This window comes from Bos javanicus, chromosome 1 (genome assembly GCF_032452875.1).
Source record: "Bos javanicus breed banteng chromosome 1, ARS-OSU_banteng_1.0, whole genome shotgun sequence".
Classification (NCBI taxonomy): domain Eukaryota; kingdom Metazoa; phylum Chordata; class Mammalia; order Artiodactyla; family Bovidae; genus Bos; species Bos javanicus.
Genome location: NC_083868.1, coordinates 81,878,845 through 81,902,554, shown reverse-complemented (window position 1 = coordinate 81,902,554; position 23,710 = coordinate 81,878,845). Strand labels below are relative to the sequence as shown.

Sequence of the window (23,710 nt, the reverse complement as noted above, 5' to 3'; positions counted from 1 at the left end):
AGCTCCCCAACCAGGGATTGAATCCCAGCCCCCAACATTGAGAGTGCAGAGTCCCAGACACTGGACCACGAGGGAAGTCCCTCGCATATTGTTCATCCACATAATTGATTATGTCTCTTACACACGAGGCACAGTGCTAATAGCTCCAGTGTACTTAATTCAGTTTAATCCTTACAAAACCCGATAGATCAAGATTTATGCTGACAAACAGTAAGTGACAAGAGAGGCATGATTATCCCCATTTTATCTGGCAGGACACTGAGACTCAGAGATGTTCAAGGATTTGACTTTGTCCTTCCTTTGTCCCTGAAATGTCAGGGTAGTCAGAGATCCCTTGGAGGTTTTTAGCAGAAAGAAGCACATTTAAACCAGTAAAGATATTAGAGAAAGAAGGCATTGGGGAGAAACTGGTAGAGAAAGACCCAAGGAGGGCAAAGAGAGGAGGTAGCTGTGAAAAAGCATGGAGGGTGCTTCCCCCCAGGGTTGGATGGAGAAACAGATGTAAAGACCAACTTTGTGATCTAAGATTAGGATAGATACAAAGGCTCCTTCAGGTGGGACCTTGATCAAGGTACAAAAGTCAAACCTAGCTCAGCTCTGAGAGGTGAGGGTTTACAGCTTGGGAGGTATCTGGAATAGAGCACAAGGAGTGATCATAGGGAGTCAGCAGGAGATAAGCACGAGGCCTTTCTGGCATTTCTGAGGGTCTTGAGGGCCATGGAGAAGTGAGCGAGTTTGCCTGGGCCTTGTACCCGATCAAGAAGAATCCATGACTTCTCCAGAATGTGCCCAAGCCAAGACAGGGGCTCACTTGGCAGAAACCTAAGGGCCTGGGGGCGCGCAGGGCGCTCATGAGAGCAGATAAGGCGCAGGGGCTCCAGTTCTGCTACAAAGGTGAAATGTGAAGTGAGAGGAGCTGAACAATAGGATGTGGCACTGAAAGCCATAAATGGGCAAGAAGAGGTGACAGACAAATGCAGGTTAATGCTTGGTGGGTGCCATGTGGTGTGATGGTGAGAGGGGTGATGAAGCACAGAAGAGTTGGAGCTGATGAAGGACTACAGTACAGAGAGGCTTGTCAGCAGGTCGATAGGTCAGGTGGAGAAGTCAGGTAGAAGTGGGAACTGGGTCCCAAAGATGAGTACTCAAAGAAGAATTTTTAAATAACAGACAGTGAACCACATCAAAAGAAGAGTTGTAATTATGAGCCAGTAGTTGAAGAGGCACTGGGTGCTAGAGTCAGATCAATGTTTCTTCTTCCTCCAGAGTCCACATATGTCCATAGAAGGAATTAGAGAAGGACAAAAGGAAATAAACTGGGCAAAAGAGAGAAGCATGCAGCCAAGCTGGCTGGAGTAAAATCTGACAAATCGACATTTAATTATCGTTCCTGGAACCTCCACTTGCAGAAACTATGAAGTTAATAACACCATGGAGGATGTCCTTTAGAAGCAAAGCACATTATCCTTGGCTGTTCATGGATGTTGTTACACTACAGCACACGGGACAGGATTTGAACACATACCATTTATGGTACAATTGAACAAACACTATTTATAGTACAATATGGTTGCCCTACTTACGCCATTTCATCTGGATCGTTTTCAAATGCTACAGCATTTCCATGGGACCATAAACAGCTATTATTTTGGTACCAAGATCATTTTTTTTCTAGAATTATTTCCATGATTGTTTAGTTTTATCTAAAAATTGTGCAATACAGATTCAGAGCATTTAGGGTTTTTTTTTAAAATTCTGTACCCTCATCACACTTTAATGTTGTCTTCTAACTACCTATTTTGTGAGTTTTTTCTCATTGTAAAACTAACATATGTTCATTCAGAAAATATAACATAATAGGAAATTATGACCTAAAAATCAACTAGAAATCCAATATCCAAAAATCACCACTAATAATTATTTGGAGCATTTAATGTTTAGTCTTTTTTCCCTATACTTACACATGTCCACTGGCGTCTATGGGGTCACACAGAGTCGTACACGACTGAAGCGACTTAGCAACACATGTCCAAATATACACTTAAAAAACAAACTAAGATTATGCTGTTTAATTTTGTCTCCTTTTCACTTTGTAAATATTTCATATTGGAAATATTTTCATTAAACTAACAACATGTTTTTTAAGAATTATATCCCTTTGCTTAGGATGCGCCATGCTATTTAATAATTTTCCTAAGTTGGAGATTTAGATTATTTCTAAAAACTGTTATAAATAATCCTGTGTTGAACATCTTTGCACTCCGATTTTTTACTGCATTTTCCATTATTCCTCTAGGAGAGACTGTCAAATATGGACTGTCTAAGTCAAAGACATACCTTTTCAAGAGAGAGAAATAATTCATAATAGTTTTTAATCCTATGGTTATGCTTGTTTAAAGTAGTATATTTAAGTAGTAATGTTTTATCTAAAATTCATAGTTGGACCACCTCTATCATCTCAGAAAATTTGTTTTCAATTAATAACAATTCCACAGGGCTTCCCTGGTGGTCCAGTGGTTGAGAATCTACCTTGCAATCCAAGGGACATGGGTGCTATTCCTGGTCCAGGAAGATTCCACATGCAACAGAACAACCAAGCCTTGCTCCACAACTGCTTAGCCTGAGCTCTAGAGCCCAAGAGCCGCAGCTACTGAACCTACGCACAGCAACTACTGAAGCCTGAGGGCTCTGCAACAAGAGAAGCCACTGCAATGAGAAGTCCCACGCACTGCAACTAGAGAAAGCCTGAGTGCAGCAGTGAAGACCTGCCACAGCCAAAAAATAAAGCTTAAAAAAAAACAAAAACAATTTCACATTGGGATTTCCCTGGTGGTCTGTCCAGTAGTTAAGAATCCACCTTGCAATGCAGGGGATGAGGCTTCTATCCCTTGTGGGGAAACTAATATTCCCACATGCCATGGGGCAGCCGGGCCTGTATGCTACAAGTACTGAGCCTGTGTGCTCCAGAACGGGAGTGCCTCAGTAGACAGCCGAGCTTCACAGCAAGAAAAGAAAGTCCAAGTGCCACGAAGAAAGATCCCACATGAAGCAAGGAAGATCCGAAACTAAGACCTGAAGCAGCCAAATAAATAAATAAATATTTTTTAAAAACCCACATAGAATGATAATCAGATTTTTAAAATACACCCTTTAAAAACCACTGTTTTGTGCAATATAAAGATCTGTACTTACCTCCAAATATTGTTTGGGGGCAACCAGGTTGATCCAATCCTCCATTTGGGTAGAAGTCTATGTTTCCTAATTGTTTCTTGTAGCCCAGTGCTAAAAGAGAATATACTATGCTTTCATACTGCTTTGAACTCTTCCCATCTCATAGCTTATTTGCCTATAACAGGATATAGGCAGGGATTGTCTTATTTTTGTCATTGCTGCTATTGTTGTCATTATATGTATTTAAATATTTTGTTCAAAGTTAGTCAGATAGTTAACCCACTCCAGCATTCTTGCCTGGAGAATCCCCATAGACAGAGGAGCCTGGCTGGCTACAGTCCATGGGATCACAGAGTCAGACACAACTGAGCGACTAACTGCAGCGCAGCAACCACATAGCTAGAAAGCAGGGATTTCCAAGTAAGAGACTAGGAAGCTGGTAATAGAATTTATGTCTGATATTTCTGAAAATGAGAGTTTTGGCCCTCATTCACTGCCTCGCTGATAAAATGATAAGTCTCATGTTTATATTTGGCTGGAACACTCTTATTGCTGGGTGCTTCCTGAGCCTCTAATTGCTTTTGTGTAAGTGTTTAATGAATAAGAAACAGGAAACCTTCACTTAGTAGGAGAAACCCTTACAATTGGGGGATCTAGGATGGTTAAAAGGTTGGAAACTCTTCTAGAAAATGGAGACCTAGAAAATTATAGATAGATTTAATAATTGCTTATTCTGTTTAACCTTGTATCTCCAAAGTATCTCAAAAAATCTCCTTGTATCTCAAAAAATCCTTGATTAAAAGATTATATATATGAATGTATGTATATATATGTATACACACATGTATAGTGTATCATTGCAATAATAATCGTGCATGCTCAGTCACGTCTAACTCTTTGCAACCCTATGGACTAGAGCCCGCCTGGCTCCTCTGTCCATGGGCATTCTCCAGGGAAGAATACTGGAGTGGGTTGCCATGCCCTCCTCCAGGAGACTTTCCCAACCCAGGGATCCAACCCTCATCTCTTACATCTCCTGCGTTGCCAGGCAAGTTCTTTACCACTAGCGCCACCTGGGAAGCCCACTATTACGTATTGAGACACTGCATGTGTCCGTGGGTGTGATACTAGGGGGTTTATACAGTTTTCTTCTAATATTCGCAATGTCTGAAGAGTAACCATTGGTAAGTTCATTTGAAGTAAGTTACAGATGAAGATTCTGGGGCTCAGAGGCCTACGGAACAAATATGACGTCACCAGAAAGAACAAAACCTGGGGTTTGAGTCCACCTCTGCCTGACTGCAAAACTTATACTTTTTCCTCTTTTACTTTCTTTCCAAGAACAAAAAATAAATTACTCTGCACCCTCCAGAATTGAAATGGCATTGAGGTACTGCATCCAAATGGATAACACTTCAGACACTACATAGTAAAACAAGCTATTTCACAGAGACATTTATTCTAAGGCACACAGTACCACCCCAGAGTGCCCATGATAGCCAGTAAAGGGTTTTTCAGGTGGTTGTATCACAAAGGGGATGTACTACTGAATGACCACTCTGTCATTCTGTCCCCTCTGCCCTCCCTAAGTGCCTACTCCAGCTGTCCTCCCAGACATATGGATATAAAGACCCATCTTTAACATCAGCCCAACCACCACATTATGTACCCAGTATCGGAAATGAAATCAACACCGTGAAAGACAGAAATAGCCAGGAAGATCTACAGAGAGCTGGAGAGGTATAGGCAGTTCACAAATGCTCTGTGTGGGGACTTCCCTGGTGGTTCAATGGCTAAGACTGCACTTCCAGTGCAGGGGGCCCAGGTTCATTCCCTGGTCAGAGAACTAGATCCCACATGCCACAACCAAGACCCAGAGCACCCAGATAAATATATAATTTTTTTTAGGAAACGATCCCACATGCCACAACTAAGACCCAGAGCAGCCAAATATATATATATATATATATATATATATATATATATATATGTCCATGGTGTGCAAACCAGCCTCTCCTTGATGGGTCAAGATGATCACTTTACAAATAAGAGATGATGAGAAGGGCACCCCCACTCTTTCAGGAGGTCCTAGATGCCTGCATAAAACCACTTCCCTTCAATCTTCCTGTGGATTTGGAAGCCTGCCCCTTAGGTAAAGAAGGAATCTGGAGGAACCTGATCCACCTCTGCACGAGCATCCCCACAGGGAGAGGCTCTTTGGGAGTTTGTGGGGGTGGGGATGGTCACTGACCCACTAGGACAGGAATGTTACCGTCTGTGTCAGAATGGATGACGTCAACGAATTGTGCGTCTCTGGGATCTAATCTATCCTCTGGACGTCTCCCGTTGAATAAAGGGCCCGCAGGGTCCAGACCTGCAAGGAAAACAGAGTTGGCTTGGCAGCCCCACGCCATGAGTCACCTGCAGCGGGCTTTTGATCCCTCCCGGTGAGGATGGTTCACAGGCTGCAGGGCGCCCTCGGTGGCCAGGCACTCACATTCCCATCCTGCTGTGCCAGGCTCCTTTCCACAGCCCCATAGCCTTTTCCCACAGTGGAGGTGGTTACCCTCGCAGCACCCCCTTGAGAATGCAGCCAGACTCTCTCCGGAAGTGTACCTTTTTCTTTTTGCCTGTGGAATCTTAGTTCCCCAACCAGGAATTAAACCCAAATCCTTGGCAGTGAGAGCTTGGAGTCTTAACCACTGGCCTGCCAAGGAATTCCCTGGAGGCGTACCTGTGTGGGCCCCCACAGTAGGGAGTGCACAGACAAATGGGGACCAGTGACAGGGATAGGCTGGCTCCTCAGGAAAAAAAGCATCCAAGGGTGCATACAAAAAGTAAACACAGCACTTATGTTTATCCCATTTTAAATAACCTAGAACTTTGCTTCTCTTCCTTGTTATTAAAAAAACTCCTTTATTGTTTCCATTTTTATTCACATTTACCAGCTTACATCAGAAGACTGGGAAGGTAGCTATTGTCATTCCTATTTTACATGTGAATGAACTGAGGTTCAAGTGTCTTAACCTGAGCCACAGTCTCACAATGCAGCAAGCTCTCTCTGCTGAGCTTTTTATGTCCTTTAATTGGGTTTGGCAAACTGAGTGGGAAAGTGTGAGACTCATTGGTCAGGCCAGGCATTAGACCAGGTGTGGAGGAGGGAAATAAAGTTGCGTGTGTCAGTTCCGGCACAATTAACCCACCCCATAAATGCCTGAACTGATTTCTTGCTCTTGGACAATGTCAGTAGGATGTTTCTCACCATCATTATGAAACAGCTGCCAAAACAAGAGAGCAGCTCCTATGATGATGTAACCACACACTAAAAACACCAGAAGATCCCAAGTTCAGTTCAGTCGCTCAGTTGTGTCCGACTCTTTTCGACCCCATGAATCGCAGCACGCCAGGCCTCCCTGTCCATCAGCATCTCCTGGAGTTCACTCAGACTCATGTCCATTGAGTCAGTGATGCCATCCAGCCATCTCATCCTCTGTCGTCCCCTTCTCCTCCTGCCCCCAATCTTTGCCAGCATCAGGGTCTTTTCCAATGAGTCAGCTCTCCGCATCGGTGGCCAAAGTATTGGAGCTTCAGCTTCAACATCAGTCCCTCCGGTGAACACCCAGGACTGATCTCCTTTAGGATGGACTGGTTGGATCTCCTGGCAGTCCAATGGACTCTCAAGAGTCTTCTCCAACACCACAGTTCAAAAGCATCAATTCTTCTGTGCTCAGCTTTCTTTATAGTCCAACTCTCACATCCATACATGACTACTGGAAAAACCATAGTCTTGACTAGATGAACCTTTGTTAACAAAGTAATGTCTCTGCTCTTTAATATGCTGTCTGCTGCTGCTGCTGCTGCTAAGTCGCTTTAGTCGTGTTCGACTCTGTGCGACCCCATAGACGGCAGCCCACCAGGCTCCCCCATCCCTGGAATTCTCCAGGCAAGAACACTGGACTGGGTTGCCATTTCCTTCTCCAATGCATGAAAGTGAGAAGTGAAAGTGAAGTTGCTCAGTCATGTCCGACTCTTAGCGACCCCATGGACTGCAGCCCACCAGGCTCCTCTGTCCATGGGATTTTCCAGGCAAGAGTACCGGAGTACTCTTCTCCAAATATGCTGTCTAGGTTGGTCATAACTTTCCTTCCAAGGAGTAAGCGTCTTTTAATTTCATGGCTGCAATCACCATCTGCAGTGATTTTGGAGCCCCCCAAAATAAAGTAAGCCACTGTTTCCACTGTTTCCCCATCTATTTGCCATAAAGTGATGGAACCGGGTGCCATGATCTTAGTTTTCTGAATGTTGAGCTTTAAGCCAACTTTTTCACTCTCTTTTTTCACTTTCGTCAAGAGGCTCTTTAGTTCTTCTTCACTTTCTGCCATAAGGATGGTGTCATCTGCATATCTGAGGTTATTGATATTTCTCCTGGCAATCTTGATTCCAGCTTGTGTTTCTTCCAGCCCAGCATTTCTCATGATGTACTCTGCATAAAAGTTAAGTAAGCAGGGTGACAATATATAGCCTTGACGTACTCCTTTTCCTATTTGGAACCAGTCTGTTGTTCCATGTCCAGTTCTTTTTTTTTTTTTTATACTAAGCAGGCCCGACCCTGCTTAGCTTCCGAGATCAGACGAGATCGGGCGCCTTCAGGCTGATGTGGCCGGAGCCCCATGTCCAGTTCTAACTGTTGCTTCCTGACCTGCATATAGGTTTCTCAAGAGGCAGATCAGGTGGTCTGGTATTCCGATCTCTTTCAGGATTTTCCACAGTTTATTGTGATCCACACAGTCAAAGGCTTTGGCATAGTCAATAAAGCAGAAATAGATGTTTTTCTGGAACTCTCTTGCTTTTTCCATGATCCAGCAGATGTTGGCAATTTGATCTCTGGTTCTTCTGCCTTTTCTAAAAACAGTCTGAACATCTGAAAGTTCACGGTTCACATATTGCTGAAGCCTGGCTTGGAGAATTTTGAGCATCACTTTACTAGCGTGTGAGATGAGTGCAATTGTGCAGTCGCTTGAGCATTCTTTGGCATTGCCTTTCTTTGGGATTGGAATGAAAACTGACCTTTTCCAGTCCTGTGGCCACTGCTGAGTTTTCCAAATTTGCTGACATATTGAGTGCAGCACTTTCACAGCATCATCTTTTAGAATTTGAAATAGCTCAACTGGAATTCCATCACCTCCACTAGCTTTGTTCGTAGTGATGCTTCCTAAGGCCCACCTGACTTCACATTCCAGGAAGTCCAGCTCTAGGTGAGTGTGAGTGATCACACCATCATGATTATCTGGGTCGTGAATATCTTTTTTGTACAGTTATCCTGTGTTTTCTTGCCACCTTTCTTAATATCTTCTGCTTCTGTTAGGTCCATACCATTTCTGTCCTTTATCGAGCCCATCTTTGCATGAAATGTTCCCTTGGTATCTCTAATTTTCTTGAAGAGATCTCTAGTCTTTCCCATTCTGTTGTTTTCCTCTATTTCTTCTCACTGATCGCCGAGGAAGGCTTTCTTATCTCTCCTTGCTATTCTTTGGAACTCTGCATTCATATGAGTATATCTTTCCTTTTCTCCTTTGCTTTTTGCTTCTCTTCTTTTCACAGCTATTTGTAAGACCTCCTCAGACAGCCATTTTGCTTTTTTGCATTTCTTTTCCGTGGGGATGGTCTTGCTCCCTGTCTCCTGTACAGTGTCATGAACCTCCGTCCATAGTTCATCAGGCACTCTGTGTATCAGATCTAGTCCCTGAAATCTATTTCTCACTTCCACTGTATAAACGTTAGGGATTTGATTTAGGTCATACCTAATGGTCTTGTGGTTTTCCCTACTTTCTTCAATTTCAGTCTGAATTTGGCAATAAGGAGTTCATGATCTGAGCCACAGTCAGCTCCCGGTCTTGTTTTTGCTGACTATATAGAGCTTCTCCATTTTTGGCTGCAAAGAATATAATCAATCTGATTTTGGTGTTGACCATCTGGTGATGTCCATGTAGTCTTCTCTTGTGTTGTTGGAAGAGGGTGTTTGTTATGACCAGTGTGTTCTCTTGGCAGAACTCTATTAGCCTTTGCCCTGCTTCATTCTGTACTCCGAGGTCAAATTTGCCTGTTACTCCAACTCCAGGTGTTTCCTGACTTCCTAGTTTTGCATTCCAGTCCTACTAACTGGAAACTTACCTGGAGTGGAAAAGGTTTCAAGGGATGTCCCCAAGTTTTTATCTATGAAGGTCATTTTAAATGACATCTCCTATCCCCAGTGCTATAAAACTCAAGAGAGAGAATCCTTGCCTCAGCAGTCCTGGTTCTAGCCCGTTTCTCCATTTCTCCTCAGCTAACACCCTAGATTCCTTGAGGTATATCATTATCTGCCTCCTTTTCTTATCTCCCTGTCTTTTTCTCCCCCAATTTTTCTTCCTCTTCTGTCTGCTCCCAACTGAAACTGATGTGGGAGGGGGTGGATCAATAACCAGGTACCCAAGTCCATAGCATATCAGCACAGCATTTTAAGGCGAGTACAGAGAAAAAGAGAGCGACCCAGGCAGTCAGGCAAGAAAAGGGAAATTTATTAGAGGAAAAAGAGAGGGTGACTGGCTCTTAAGGAGGACCAGCGTCCTCCCTTTCTGACAGAGTCCTTCTTACACCCTACCAATGAAAAATTCTGAGGGGATGGTCACGTAGCTGGAGGTCTGGAATCTGAGAAGATTCCACAGCTTTGAGAAGATAGGTGCCAGTGAGATAACAGGATGCCATTTGGGCAATTTGGTCAGTCTCAAGGATCACTGTGATTTATTCTTTGTTTGCTTGGTCGACATAACGAGCCATCTTACCAGTGAGACCCCATGTGGACTCTATCAAGCATGAGAAACTCAGAACCTCAGAAACACCTTGCTGCGGAAGCCTCCCCCTCCTCACATAAAACAGCAGCGCTTACTATCTGAGAAAATGAACAGTAAGAGCCTCAGTTTATAGCAGCCTCCAGATCCATGGCTGAAAGACTGGCTTATCGTATAAAGTCCAAACCAGGGCAATTTCATAAGTGATAAAGCTGCTATTAATAATTATGCCAGGACTGAAGACACAAATGAGGACTGTCACAGTAAACATATGCTCTCCTTAGAGAAAAGTCATAGAAAATGATCAGCTTACACTGTCAGCCAGAAATCACAAACTATCTTTAAAAAGCTGCATACTTTGTGTGAGCAGAGATCACTGGAGTCGGATAGGGGTGACATGAGCCCCAAACCTAGCATTAACCAGCTGTGTGATTTTAGGCAGTTTACTTCACTTCTCTGAACCTCAGTTTCCTTATCTGCAAAACAGAGGTAGAATTAATTGCTACTTCAGAAGGTTTACCAAGGCATTCCTAGATCCGAATCCAGAATACTGAGATTTTTATAGAACAGAAACAAAACCAACAAAAATGGAGCACTTTCTTGTTGCTCTGTGATCACCAGCAAAGTGTCTAACTAGTGATCCCTGGCTTTGATTACAAAATTAACCAGCTTGAGAATCTGATGAAAGCCCTGGACCTCTGACCTCTTCCCAGGACAAATGTCCAATGTTTTACAGGTGGCTTTAGGGTCCTCCCTCACTCCCATTTCAAAGGTCACCATGAAGTGCTATCTAATAGAAATATAATGTGAGCCACATATATAGTTTAAAATTTTCTAGCAACCGCTTTTAAAAAGTAAACAACAAAGAAAACTGATTTTAATAATGCATTTTATTTAACCCAGTTTATTTAATCCAATATAGCAGTAAAATTTCATTTCAACATGTAATGAATATAAAAAAATCCAAAATTTTAATATATTTAAGGTATGTTTTTAATATATTTTTTCATAAATTTCAATAAACTTTAATATATTTTTCATCACTTTTTCCATATTTTAATATATTCTAATATATCTTTCATTTTTAATAAGACATTTCATATATTTTAATATATTTTTCAAAATATTTTAATATATTTTTCTTCAAAATCCAGTGTGTGCTTTGTACTTATAGCACATCTCAGTTTGTGTTAGCTACATTTCAGGTACTCAATGGTACATGCAGTTCATGGCTACTATATTGGACAACACAGATCTGTGGTCATTTTTTAATGTGTGGTATTCAGACCACCTGAATCTTCTGGTGAAAAGCACAGACTCCTGGGACTTCCTGGTGGTCCAGTGGCTAAGACTTCGCATTCCCAGTGCAGGGGGCCCTGGTTCTATCCTTGGTCAGGGAATTAGATCCCACATGCCACAACAAAGACCCAGTGCAGCCAGATAAATATATTAATTATTTTTAAAAAAGATAAGAAAGCTAGGCTTAAGTTAGTTTTTAAAAAATAAATAAAAGTAGAGACTTTTGGATCCCAAGACCAGAGATCCTGATTCAGCACGTTGGCACCGTATCCAACACTCCAAGATGATTTTTATAAGACTCAAATTTAATGTATTATCAAGTGATGTAGGTACTTGAAATGTTTTTAAATCCATTCATCTTCATTTGAAGAAATTAATGAAAAGTAATACTAGGAGATGTGCCTGGAGAGGAAAAGGAAAAGCAAGAACAGAAGACAAAGGGGAAATGAAAGAGACGAAGCAGACAGTCTGGCCTAGATAGTTAGCAAGCAGAACCGCCCAGTTCTTAGGAGTTGGGAGTGGAGTATGTCTTTCCCGCCCCACAATCCAGTGATCCCACTCAAGAAGGGCAGTCGGAGGTGAGTGGGGAAGGGAAACGTTTTACCCCTGAGACAAGCACTTGGGAAGAGGTGAATTTGATGTTGGAGCTCAGTGAGGATGAGGAATTGGAGAACATGGGGCAGTCAGAGGAGACAGAAAATTGAGCTGCAGACTGTGGGCTGAGTCCAGGTCACAAAGCAGGGCCATGTGGGCCCAGGGAAGGGAGGCTGGCTTGGGAAATTTCCATGGTCAGAGGCCAGATTACATTGTATTCCCATCCAAAGCAGTTGTGGGAACAGGCTGGCTGGGTGGCTGAGGAGCAAAATTAGGGGGTAGATAGAATAAGACAATGATGGGCTTGAGCCCCCAACACTAGCACTGGACAGCCCATTTAGCTTATCTCTTCCCAAACTTTGTGATCAGTGACGTCAGGTCAGTAGCTTAAAATCAGCCACAGTGGGAGTATTTACATCATGGAATCAGTAAATGCTATACATTTATTTGTGTGTGTGTGTGTGTGTGTGTGTGTGTGTGTGTGTGTTTGTGTGGAGCGCTGATCAGCTTCTAAACACACCACTGGGAAAAGTCCCAGCTCCCAGAGGAGAAGCTCCCAACAGATAAAGAAAACAAGCATATTTGAGCTATTTGTCCTTTTTACCCATAAGGGAAAATGAATTTTTAAAAAGTAAACACATGTTGCTTTCTAAAACATTATAGTAATAATTTTAAAAATTGAAAAAGAGGAACTTCCCTGATGGTCCAGTGACTAAGATTCCGCACTTCCAATGCAGGGATCGCAGGTTCCATTCCACATTGCCACAGCTAAGAGTTTGCATGTTGCAGCTAAAGATCCTGAATGCTGCAACAAAGATCCAAGATTCCCTGTGCCGCAACTAAGACCCAGCACAGCCAAATAAATAAACACTTTTTTAAAACCTGAAAAAATGTTTTGCTTCCCTAGGAAAGCAGGTGAATAAGATGAGGGCAACCTTAGCATTTGGGGTGAAAGTCAGAAAAAAAAAATAGCCCAGGAAAAAATATGACCTCAAGTACCAGGGTTAGAAGACACAGCCAATGTGGAGTATATGTGTGTATGAGAGACAGAGACAGACAGAAGGGGCAGGGGTGTGGGGCCAGAAGACTAGCCCAGGGCCACATGCAAGGTTAAGTACCACATTCAGTCCTGTGGCTCTTAAAGGGTTACCTCTCAATTGTAGCTGATCTGAATCATTTACCTCTCCCCTCCCTCCTTCCATTCACTTCTGCCTTCCAGATTGCCTAGATTTGGAATGGCTATCTCAGGGTAAGGATCAATTCTGGAAAAGATACGGATGGCCAGAAGCCTTGCCTCTCTAAAAGAGAAAGCCTCCCCCAGCCCTTCATCTGTCACTGTGGAAAGTTACTGAGCACCAGGCAAATGAACCCAGCAAAGGGATCTTTCTTTGGAGTTTCACCTGCTGTGTTTCTGAGGGTTTTTATTCTTCTTGGTCTGAAAGCTGATAGTCACAGAGTAAGCTCCAGACAACATAATTCCCATCTCATTTACCTACCCTAAGGCTCCGGCTATGCCTGGGGCTATATTACATATGTAGGTCAAACAATCTCGGATTAAATGAAAGGAAGGCTATCTGCTTGGGGCAAAATCCCCATCATAGGACATGGCTGTTTCTGTAGCCATAGAGAAATAAAGTCACCACCAAACTTTTCTATAGCATACACAATTTATAAAGTGTTTGCACATATTTTATTAAATAATAAATTTAATACTGCTGAAGTCAGTTATTACTATGGTCTTCCCTTTGCACAAGAGGACATTTGCTCAGAGCGGTTAAGTAATTAGAAGAGCTGACTTAGAACCCAAGGACTTGGATTGCCTGTATCATGCTCCCCCAGGAAACACAGTCCACAGGCTGGTTATCCTGAGCCCATTCACAGGAAGCCTTACCTGTAATTCTTACCTGTAATTCTCCCCAGCTGGCCATCGTACATCTTTCCAACAAACCCAGCTATGTGGGCTCCTAGACTTACTCCAATTATGTAAATGTCATCCAGAGAAGCTCCTTCTGCCTGGAATTTCAAAAGGTCCATTGTTAAAAATTGTGAGGGGCCAAGGAGAAATTTCCTAACTGTTGACTTTGGAGAAACATTTCTAAGCGCCTTATGTCCATTACTTTATTAAAATGTCACAACACCCCCACAAACTAGATGCTATTCTTTTGATAATACAGATGAGGAAACTAACTGACTGGGCTGAAGTCATTTTCCCAAGGTCAAACAGCTGTTGGAAGGGAGTAGGAGAGAATTCAAACTGGTCTGTCCAAATACAAACCTGCCTTAATTTTTATGCCATGGTGTCTCCATTCGTGCTTCTGCTAGGAACCAAGCTGAGACATCTTAAAGCCTTCCCCACTGAGGAGAAGGGCAACCAAATATTTTAATGAACTCCTTTATCTTCATGCTGGCTTGGTTAATGAACTACCATAGAGAGGGAAGAAGGAAGACAGGGGCAGGGCATATTGTCCTAGTCCTGGGATAGCTGGTCATGAGTCATTTTAATATTCCCTTTCCCAAGGGCGGTGGCTTAGCTGAGGAGCTCATGTAAAATTTATGTCACCCCTGGCCACAGTGGCCACCAGGTGTGGCTCTCTGAAATAGTCCCGATGTCAAATCACTTTTTATCAGATTGGGTATATCAGTTTTGGTTTTGGATAATCTGATCTCTAAACTTTTGGCAGGTCTAAGAAAAGGAAGAGCTATGGAAGTTGAGGAAACTGAGCATTGAAGCCAGGAAACTGAGCATTGAAGCCAGGAAACCTCTCCTACCCGTTAGGTAACTTTATATGAGTTAGAAAAAGATGTCCCTTCCCCAGGACACTTTGCTGTCATTCACTAGAAATTTATTCTAATAGGTATATAAATCTACAGTGTCTACAGAGACAATGGTGCTCTCTTAGATGGATTCCCTGTTCAGTGTACAACCCACACAACCATACCTATCGCCTTCCCTTCACCCTCCTGGGGGCTTATTCAAATAACATTTGCAAAACACTGCAAAAATAGTCCTCCTGATCACTGTAGATATCTCTTGGCTTTAAATATCCAGATAATGAGCCAATTCCAATTTGGCTCTGAACCATCTAAGAGAATGCCTCCTTACCAACATTAGGTCGATAAATTCCTTCAAGACTGTTGCCACTTTTCTGGTCTTACTAGAGGCATGGTTGTACATTACAGTTGTAGCTCCTCGATTCCAATCAACGATAACCACATTCATGTCTTCTACAGAGAGCAAACCCTCTACTAAGTCCTCTATCCATACTGGAGCAGAGCCTGTCGGCCTGAATCCATGGACCACAAAGGTGGTTTTCTTAGTCACGTTCAAGTTCCCCAAAACTGTGGAGTTGATGGCTTGTGCGCAGGTTGGGTTTCTCCTTGTGTAGAGCATCAGCTTCACATTTAGTCCTGTTCCAACCACTGCACTGTGAAAACTCAGTTTGGTAAATGAAGGACATGTTTCATCTGTGTCTGAAAATAAAAATTAGATGGTATCATGACAGTTCTTTCCTTAGACAGACATCAAACAGGAGTTCTGTCCTACACTCACTGGAGTTCTTTCCATATGTCTTACTGTACCTAGCAAGAGGCTGGATCTAGTTGAATGAAGTTTAAACATCATATCTGATTTAGAGTTCATAAGTGGTGTCTTCTTTTTCACTCAGAAAATCATCTTTTGAAATCCTACCCTCTTTTAAGGTATAACCCCAAAGTTACCTTAGTGAATGAAGCCTTCTCCAACTCTCCCAGCCTTAGTTACCGTCTGTCCTTCAACCCAGAACTCCCCAGCTCCTCTCTGTGCCACATTGACAGCACAATGAAGACATTTTCAGGGATGTACTATGGATATTTCTTTATATGGATGTCTATCCCATTAGACCACAGTCTCCTTGAAATGGTGGCTTATGATTAATCTCATATATCCATCACAGTACCCAGCACATAGTAGAGGACTTAGTAACTGAATCTACGGGGTCAAAGCATCTTTCCTTGTCCACAGCTCCCAACTGCAGTGGTGGTGGAGAACATGGTGTGCCTGACTCTACACCTTTCAAACGCATCTGAAACTGTTAACCATGGTGGCCTTTCTCAGGCCTTTCCTTCTTTGCTCAAGCATCATCTTTAAGCATTCACCCTGCTGACTGGACTCGAAGAATGGCCTTAAAAGAAAGGCTGGGGATGTAAAGAGAACAGCTTAAGAGAGCTTAGAGCTTAGAGAGCTTCCCTGGTGGCTAAGCGGTAAAGAGTCCGCCTGCCAATGCAGGAGACACAGGTTTGATCACTGGTCCGGGAAGATCCCACATGCAGCTAAGCCTGGGCATCACAACTATTGAACCCATGCTCTAGAGCCTGAAACCAGTGAAACCAATGCACCCTAGAACCTGTGCTTCTCAACATAGAAGCCACTGGCATGAGAAGCCCAAGCATCACAACTACAGAGTAGCCCCCTCTCACAGCAACTAAAGAAAAGCCCATGCAACAATGAAGACCCAGCACAGCCATAAAGAAAGAAAGAAAGAATTTTTTTAAAAAAAGAAGAGCCTAGAGCATCTCATAATGGCAGAAATTGAGACAGTGTTTAAAAACATGTCACAGGGACACAGGAACCAACTGGAAGGGGCTTCCACTGACCAGATCTGGGATAATTTGAGGGCAAAATAATTAAGAACATTAATGAGTGATAGGCTGCTCGCATGCCACCCAAGTACCCAGCACAGCCACACACACAGAAAATTACGGAGGCTTTGAAATCTCTTACCCTAGAAAAGACATGGTTAAAAATTGAGCCCCAGGGACTTCCCTGGTGGTGAAGTGGATAAGAATCCACCTGGACACAGGTTTGATCCCTGGTCCGGGAAGATTTCACATGCTGCGGACCAACTACAGAGCCCATGCTCCTAGAGACTGCGCTCTGCAACAAGAGGAGCCACCACAGTGAAAAGCCTGTGCACCCCCAAAAAGAGTAATGCCCACTTGTAGCAACTAAGGAAAGCTCTTGCAAAGCCACAAAGACCCAGTGGAGACATAAATAAATAAATGAATAATTTTAAAAAGTTGAGCCCCCAAATCACACATCCTTCTTTTATACTGTCTAGTAGATTGTGCAGTGAGGCCTCCTCGCAGTGTAAATACTATCTTTTTCTTTTTTTTCTCAGCTTTATTGAGACATAACTGACAAATAACATTGAGTAAGTTTAAGGCGTATGACATCACTTTATATTATATATACTAAGAAATGATTACCACAATAAGGTTAGTTAACACACTCATCACCTCACCTAGTTACTGTGTGTATATTGAGAAGAGAACATTTAAAATCAACTCTCAATAAATTTTAAACATACAATACAGTATTTTTTAACTACCATGCTGTGTATTATACACCCAGGACTTATTCATCTATGTAAACATTTTCTCCATCAGTTGGCCCCTTTCATTTTTCCCTTCCTGTAGATTGCTTGTCCCAGGAGAACCTGGACTGAAACTTATCTGGTGCTTGTAGAACAAGCCCAACAGTAAATAATTGTCCAGTTAATCATTTTATTGAAGAGTGCCGAAGTAGGGCTGAGCCTGTGGGACGTAGCCATCAGTAAAACTGGGTTTTGTTCCTGGTTGTGTGACTGACTCACCAGGTGGCCTGGGGAAGTCATGTCATTTTTCACTCTCTACCTACCTGCCCAAGAGAGTTATGTAGTGGATATTAATTATGAATGAGATCATATTGGGGAAGATAGAGTGCCCTTTCCAAAGAAGGGGATTGCTTAATTACTGTGTTTGTTCATTTTGAGCCAAATGAGCCATACTAGGTCAAAGTGTCATAAAACCACGTATCTGAGCACTTGCAAGGCTCAGAGATGCGTCCTGAAGTTTGGGGCCAAAGCTGTTTTTCAGCCGCAACTGCCAACTTTAATGTCTACAGGATGGGTGATCTTTTTGGCCTGCTGAGTCCTTTCTAGAAGCCCTTAAAGTTGACAGTTACTGAAAGGCAAGAAGGGCAGAACACGTAAATATTTATTTTTCACTTGATAGAACCGCTGTGACTTCAAGTATTTTTAAATGTCTTAGTTATGTTTATAATGGCTTTGCGCTCTGGAAAAGGCTATGTGGATTTTGCCTGTCGCTCTTTTGCTTTTTTTTCCATTGTATTTTCTTTCTCATGCTGGGAAGTTTATAGCCCGCTTTAATTTTTCTGGCAAGAAAAAATTGAGCTCTATAACTTTATATGAAATCCTTTTGTTTCTATTTTACGGGATGTCAGTGTGTGGATTGTAGGTCAGTGGACTATATGCAGAAGTGCTCCAGACGTAGGTATATTTATTCAGATTTAATTATGCTCCACTGTGAACCCCTGGCAAGGAGTTTGGGGCATCTGGAAACTGTATTTCAGACTGTCGTGGAGCATATTTGAAAATTCTGCCATGAATCCGGCTGCTGATCTTTGTCAGAACAGTTGTCTTTCCTTATTGTGCTCCAGTCCTTGCTTGAGTAACTCGAGACAGTGTCTAATGACTTTCTGATATGAATGATGAGGGCATTAGCATACTCAGTACTTCTCCTCTCTGATCCAGTGTCTACCTCCTGATTTTTATTAGTTATAAAATTACTTTTAGCTCTTCTGGCAATTACTTTTTCAGTTTAAAAATAAATATTTAAGCCTCTTTGTACTGGTATATGACTCAGAGAGTGTTTCTGTTCTATTTAGTGTTATTATTCTAGCTCCTCCAAATCTACCAAGAAAGTTGAGAAAGCTACTGCTCACATATTGCCTCCTGTATTGTATATCCTCCTTAACCCTTTTTTAAGAACACAAACACAAATGTACTCGCACAAACATACACTTTGGGTTCCCTCTGTCAAAATACAGTCAGTCCTCTTCATTCAGGAATTTCATACTTGTGAATTCACCTACTCAAAATTTATTTGTAATCCCCCAAATCAAACATTTCTCACCCTTGCTCTGCATCTCAGTGGTTTGGGTGTGCCTCATCCCAGGGATGCCCACTCCACTCCCTAGGAAGGAGGGCCCCCTCTTTCCATTTCCCTTCCATGGTTTCTCTCCTCTATCCTCCTCCGTGGTGACAGGTAGACCCTGCCACTTGAGGAAAGGTCAGCAGGGGACCTCTGTTTTACATTAGAAGGAGAAAATGATTTGGCTTCCACTTTTTCAAAATCCAGCTATGTCAACAATAAAGCTGACACTTTTAGCCACGGGTCAGTTTCTCAGTTAGTTAAAACCCAGAGGAAAGAGGAGTGTGACTGCCACCCACACCTCAGCAGCAGACTGGGAGCCCTTGAGGGCAGAAAATTTATTTTTAATAAATTTAAAAATTACATAATATTTAATGCATATAAAATAAGAATGCAGAATATTTGCAAGTGATAAAGCACAGTAGTAAACACTCTATCTAAAGACCTAAAATAAAACCCAAATATATTTGTAACCCCTGAAATTAATCATGCGCAGACCCGTGCTGAGTGGCAAAAAGAAAAATCTGAGTTGCTCCACACGACACTCTCAGCAGTGGTCAAACACACCAACGTCTGCCTTCTTGTTTCAGTTCTTGCAACAAATGTCCTTTTCCTAGCCTCTTACTGCCACATTTTTTGCTTCTTGTGCCTTTACTTTGTGATTTCTCTGTTTAAAATCCCCCAAACATAGTCCTCAATTGCTGGCTGGAGTTTCTAAACTCATAAAGGCTGTGATGTTACCTTCCAGAGAAAATGTGTTACATAAGCTTTGTTCAGCTATGAGTTATAGTGCTGGCCATGAGTTCAATGTTAGCGAGTCAATGATATGTATTAAATACAGTGTCTTTAAACAGAAACACATGTAAAATCAGATTATGTATTGATTGATCAGTCAAAAAAAATGCTGTAACCAGAGGCTCCCCAGAACCTAACCCTTTATTTCCCCTCCGAGCAATGGTCCAGTAACTGCTACTTCAGTGCCTGAGCGCCTTTACAGAACAGGAACTGCCATGGATAATGAAGGTGAAGTTTATATAAAATTTATCTTCTAGAACTGTATTTCCCTGGTTATGTAGTTTTAGTTCTAGCAAGTACAAGATCATTGCTCACAGTGAGTCCTTTGCCTGGCCTTCTCCATTCGCTCCTGAATGACTCGCTCTTGCTTTCAAGACAGGCTCCTGGATGGCCCTTCACCCATCCCCAGCTGTGCTCAAGGGATAAGAAACTTGCATGGGGGACAGAACCAGCCTTAGGAATGAGGGACTGCCCGTGATCTAACCCTCACAGGCTCTGGGGCTGGTAGAAACTGTTAATTTTTTCAATAGGACAATTTTATCCTGTTTCTTTTGTTTGATTGTTCCGAGACGTTCCTGGATGCAGTTTGATTAGTTACAATTAAACTTGACTTTTTTTTTTTAAGTTGGATAAGTGTGGGGTGGCTAGTGGATAACATATTCACTACATTATTCTCATCTGTAAGTGAACTCCTTGGCCTAAATGATGCTCTGACTTTATATGCTTTCCCCCAGGATTTATAGATATTCTACTTCCTCCTTGTGGTGAATTCCACTCCATTTTTCCCCATAAATTTTACCTGTTTTTTCATACCACAAACCTGAAACATTTTTTCCTTTTCTGAAATAACTTCCCCCACTAGCACAGAAGTTCCAAGAAAACTAATCTATTTGACCATTTGTCCATTCTTACATTCCCAGTGCCAAGAACAGGGCCTGCTTCAAATATTTCCTGGATAGACGGATATCAATCTATTAACACATCAGTCAGCCATTCAGAGTGATTCATATAAATACTATATAGTGTATGACATAATGTTTATAAAGTAAATGAAGCATGAAATGCATTGTGACTGAAATTATTAGAAATACATCTGCAGGAGACACAGCCTGGAAAATCATATGCAAACAACAATAGGTCGTGCACTCCACCCCAAAGTTCTTTGTTTAAAATTGCTTAAGTTATTAATCCTTTTCCTCTCAGAATTAACACCATTTTTAAAAGAATATATTACATTTATCTTATTTTGGACTATGTTACAAATTGGTTTAAGCCTCTCTAGGGCAGGCACTGCATTGTTTTTAGTCTAGTGGTGTGTACCCAGCACCAAGCTCAAGAACTTGTCTTGTTGTTGGGCCTGAAATTCTCAGGCACTTTGGAGAGCATGTAAGGAGTAGATACATGTGAATAACAAATTTGTTACATTGCTTCACCCTCATATAGTTCTTTACATTTTACTTTGGGCTTCTCTGGTGGCTCAGACTGTAAAGAATCTGCCTGTAATATGAGAGACCTGGGTTTGATCCCTGGGTTAGGAAGATCTCCTGGAGAAGGGAAGGGCTATTCACTACAACTGAGCAACTCACACACACACACACACACACACACACACACACACACGCCTTCAGAAAGCAAACCTCGTTATTTCGTTGTTTTGTTACAAAGTCAAGTTTGCTCAGAGGTAGTATTAACAGCTCAGCAGAACATGTTAAATGGGTTTCTAAAGCTTAACCTCTTCTATTAGAGTTTATTTGAAAGGAGAGAAACTTTGCCTTTACTCTTCAGACTACTTTGAAATTCAATCCCTTTGAAATGCCATTTCCTGTTTACAATCAGAAAATAACAGCTGGATGGGTGACGTCTCCCATCCATTGATGAATTCAGACCCTTGGGTAGGGCAGGGCTGATTATCATTTACTGTCTTCCTTCTGTTAAATTAAAAGAAACATATTCAAATAGGATGTCAGGAAAAGCTAGCTATCTTCAGAGATAAATTATATGTGCCTGAGATACTTTATTATAATCTAATACATGACTGCCCATGGGCCAAATCCAGCCATGATCATTAGCATATTGTCTTTAGTTGTTTTCTTGGTTTAACCAAAATTGAGTGGTTTAACAGTGACCACTGTCCCACAGAGCTGAAAATATTTACTATCTGGCTCTCTACAGAAGTTTGCCAGCTTTGGTCTAATATCTTAACCAAATTTTCCAGGCAAGAATACTGGAGTGATTGCCATTTCCTACTACAAGGGATCTTCTTGACCCAGAAATCAAACCTGTCTCTTGCATCACCTGCACTGGCAGGTAAATTCTTGACCACTGCACCACCCGGCAAGCCCTTGCCAACTCTGGTCTAAGGTCTGACACAAAAACACAACACAATTTTGGAAAGAGCCTAGGTTTTGGAGACAGACCTAGGTTTGAAGTTCAACGCCATTGCCTATGAGTTATGTGATTTCTCTTAATTAATTACCTAACCTCTCCAGGCCTCAGTTTTGCACGTGTAAAATGATCGTAATAATGCCAATCTGTCAGGCAGTGCTTTGCAGAGTCATAGTGAGCCCAAGGCAAAAGAAAAAACACACCATGTAAATGTACGCTTTTACATGTGTGTGCTAAGTTACTTCAGTCCTGTCTGACTCTTTGCGACCCCATGGACTGTAGCCCACCAGGCTCCTCTGTCCATGGGGATTCTCCAGGCAAGAATACTGGAGTGGATTGCCAAGCTCTTCTCCCGGGGATATTGCCAACCCATGGATCCAACCTGCATCTCTTATGTCTTTTGCATTGGCAGGCAGCTTATTTACCACTAGTACACCTGGGAAATCCATACATATTTATACAAGTATACATTTATTTATCAAAATATCCTCCCATATTTTGAACCAAGTGAAGAATAACCCTTCATTATTTAATCTGTTCATACACTGTGGTCACCTCTTATAATATAAACCACCGAGCAAGGAAGTAAGTTGTCACGGAGCCAGAAATGCAGGACAATTAGAAATGATTTTTTCTGTTGTACAATAACACCGACAAGTAAAATGATCAGTAATATATCTTAGTAAAATGTTTGACATTCTGTTCATCATAGATTTGTGTTGATTTTGATCTTTTAAAAATATTGCATTAAAATATCATCTATGCATGATCAGATCAGATTAGATGAGATCAGTCGCTCAGTCATGTCCAACTCTTTGCAACCCCATGAATTGCAGCACGCCAGGCCTCCCTGTCCATCACCAACTGCCGGAGTTCACTCAGACTCACATCCATCGAGTCAGTGATGCCATCCAGCCATCTCATCCTCTGTCGTCCCCTTCTCCTCCTATCCCCAATCCCTCCCAGCATCAGAGTCTTTTCCAATGAGTCAACTCTTCGCATGAGGTGGCCAAAGTACTGGAGTTTCAGCTGTAGCATCATTCCTTCCAAAGAAATCCCAGGGCTGATCTCCTTCAGAATGGACTGGTTGGATCTCCTTGCAGTCCAGGGGACTCTTAAGAGTCTTCTCCAACACCACAGTTCAAAAGCATCAATTCTTCGGCACTCAGCCTTCTTCACAGTCCAACTCTCACATCCATACATGACCACAGGAAAAACCATAGCCTTGACTAGACGAACCTTTGTTGGCAAAGTAATGTCTCTGCTTTTGAATATGCTATCTAGATTGGTTATAACTTTCCTTCCAAGGAGTAAGCGTCTTTTAATTTCATGGCTGCAGTCACCATCTGTAGTGATTTTGGAGCCCAGAAAAATAAAGTCTGACACTGTTTCCACTGTTTCCCCATCTATTTCCAATGAAGTGGTGGGACCGGATGCCATGATCTTCGTTTTCTGAATGTTGAGCTTTAAGCCAACTTTTTCACTCTCCACTTTCACTTTCATCAAGAGGCTTTTGAGTTCCTCTTCACTTTCTGCCATAAGGGTGGTGTCATCTGCATATCTGAGGTGATTGATATTTCTCCCGGCAATCTTGATTCCAGCTTGTGTTTCTTCCAGCCCAGCGTTTCTCATGATGTACTCTGCATAGAAGTTAAATAAACAGGGTGACA

The 23,710-nt window shown here is 42.1% G+C and overlaps 1 protein-coding gene across 2 annotated transcripts in view; it reads right to left on the bottom strand.

Annotated features, from left to right (window-relative positions):
- LIPH (lipase H) overlaps positions 1-23,710 on the bottom strand; it is a 53,519-nt gene that overhangs the window by 21,126 nt on the left and 8,683 nt on the right. For both annotated transcript variants that reach the window (XM_061413678.1, XM_061413670.1), the window contains exons 2-5: positions 14,995-15,362; positions 13,796-13,904; positions 5,444-5,545; positions 3,193-3,282 (exon numbers count right to left, since the gene is read on the bottom strand). In XM_061413678.1, the coding sequence (XP_061269662.1) occupies positions 3,193-3,282; positions 5,444-5,545; positions 13,796-13,904; positions 14,995-15,362 (669 nt within the window). The remainder of the gene's footprint in view (positions 1-3,192; positions 3,283-5,443; positions 5,546-13,795; positions 13,905-14,994; positions 15,363-23,710) is intronic.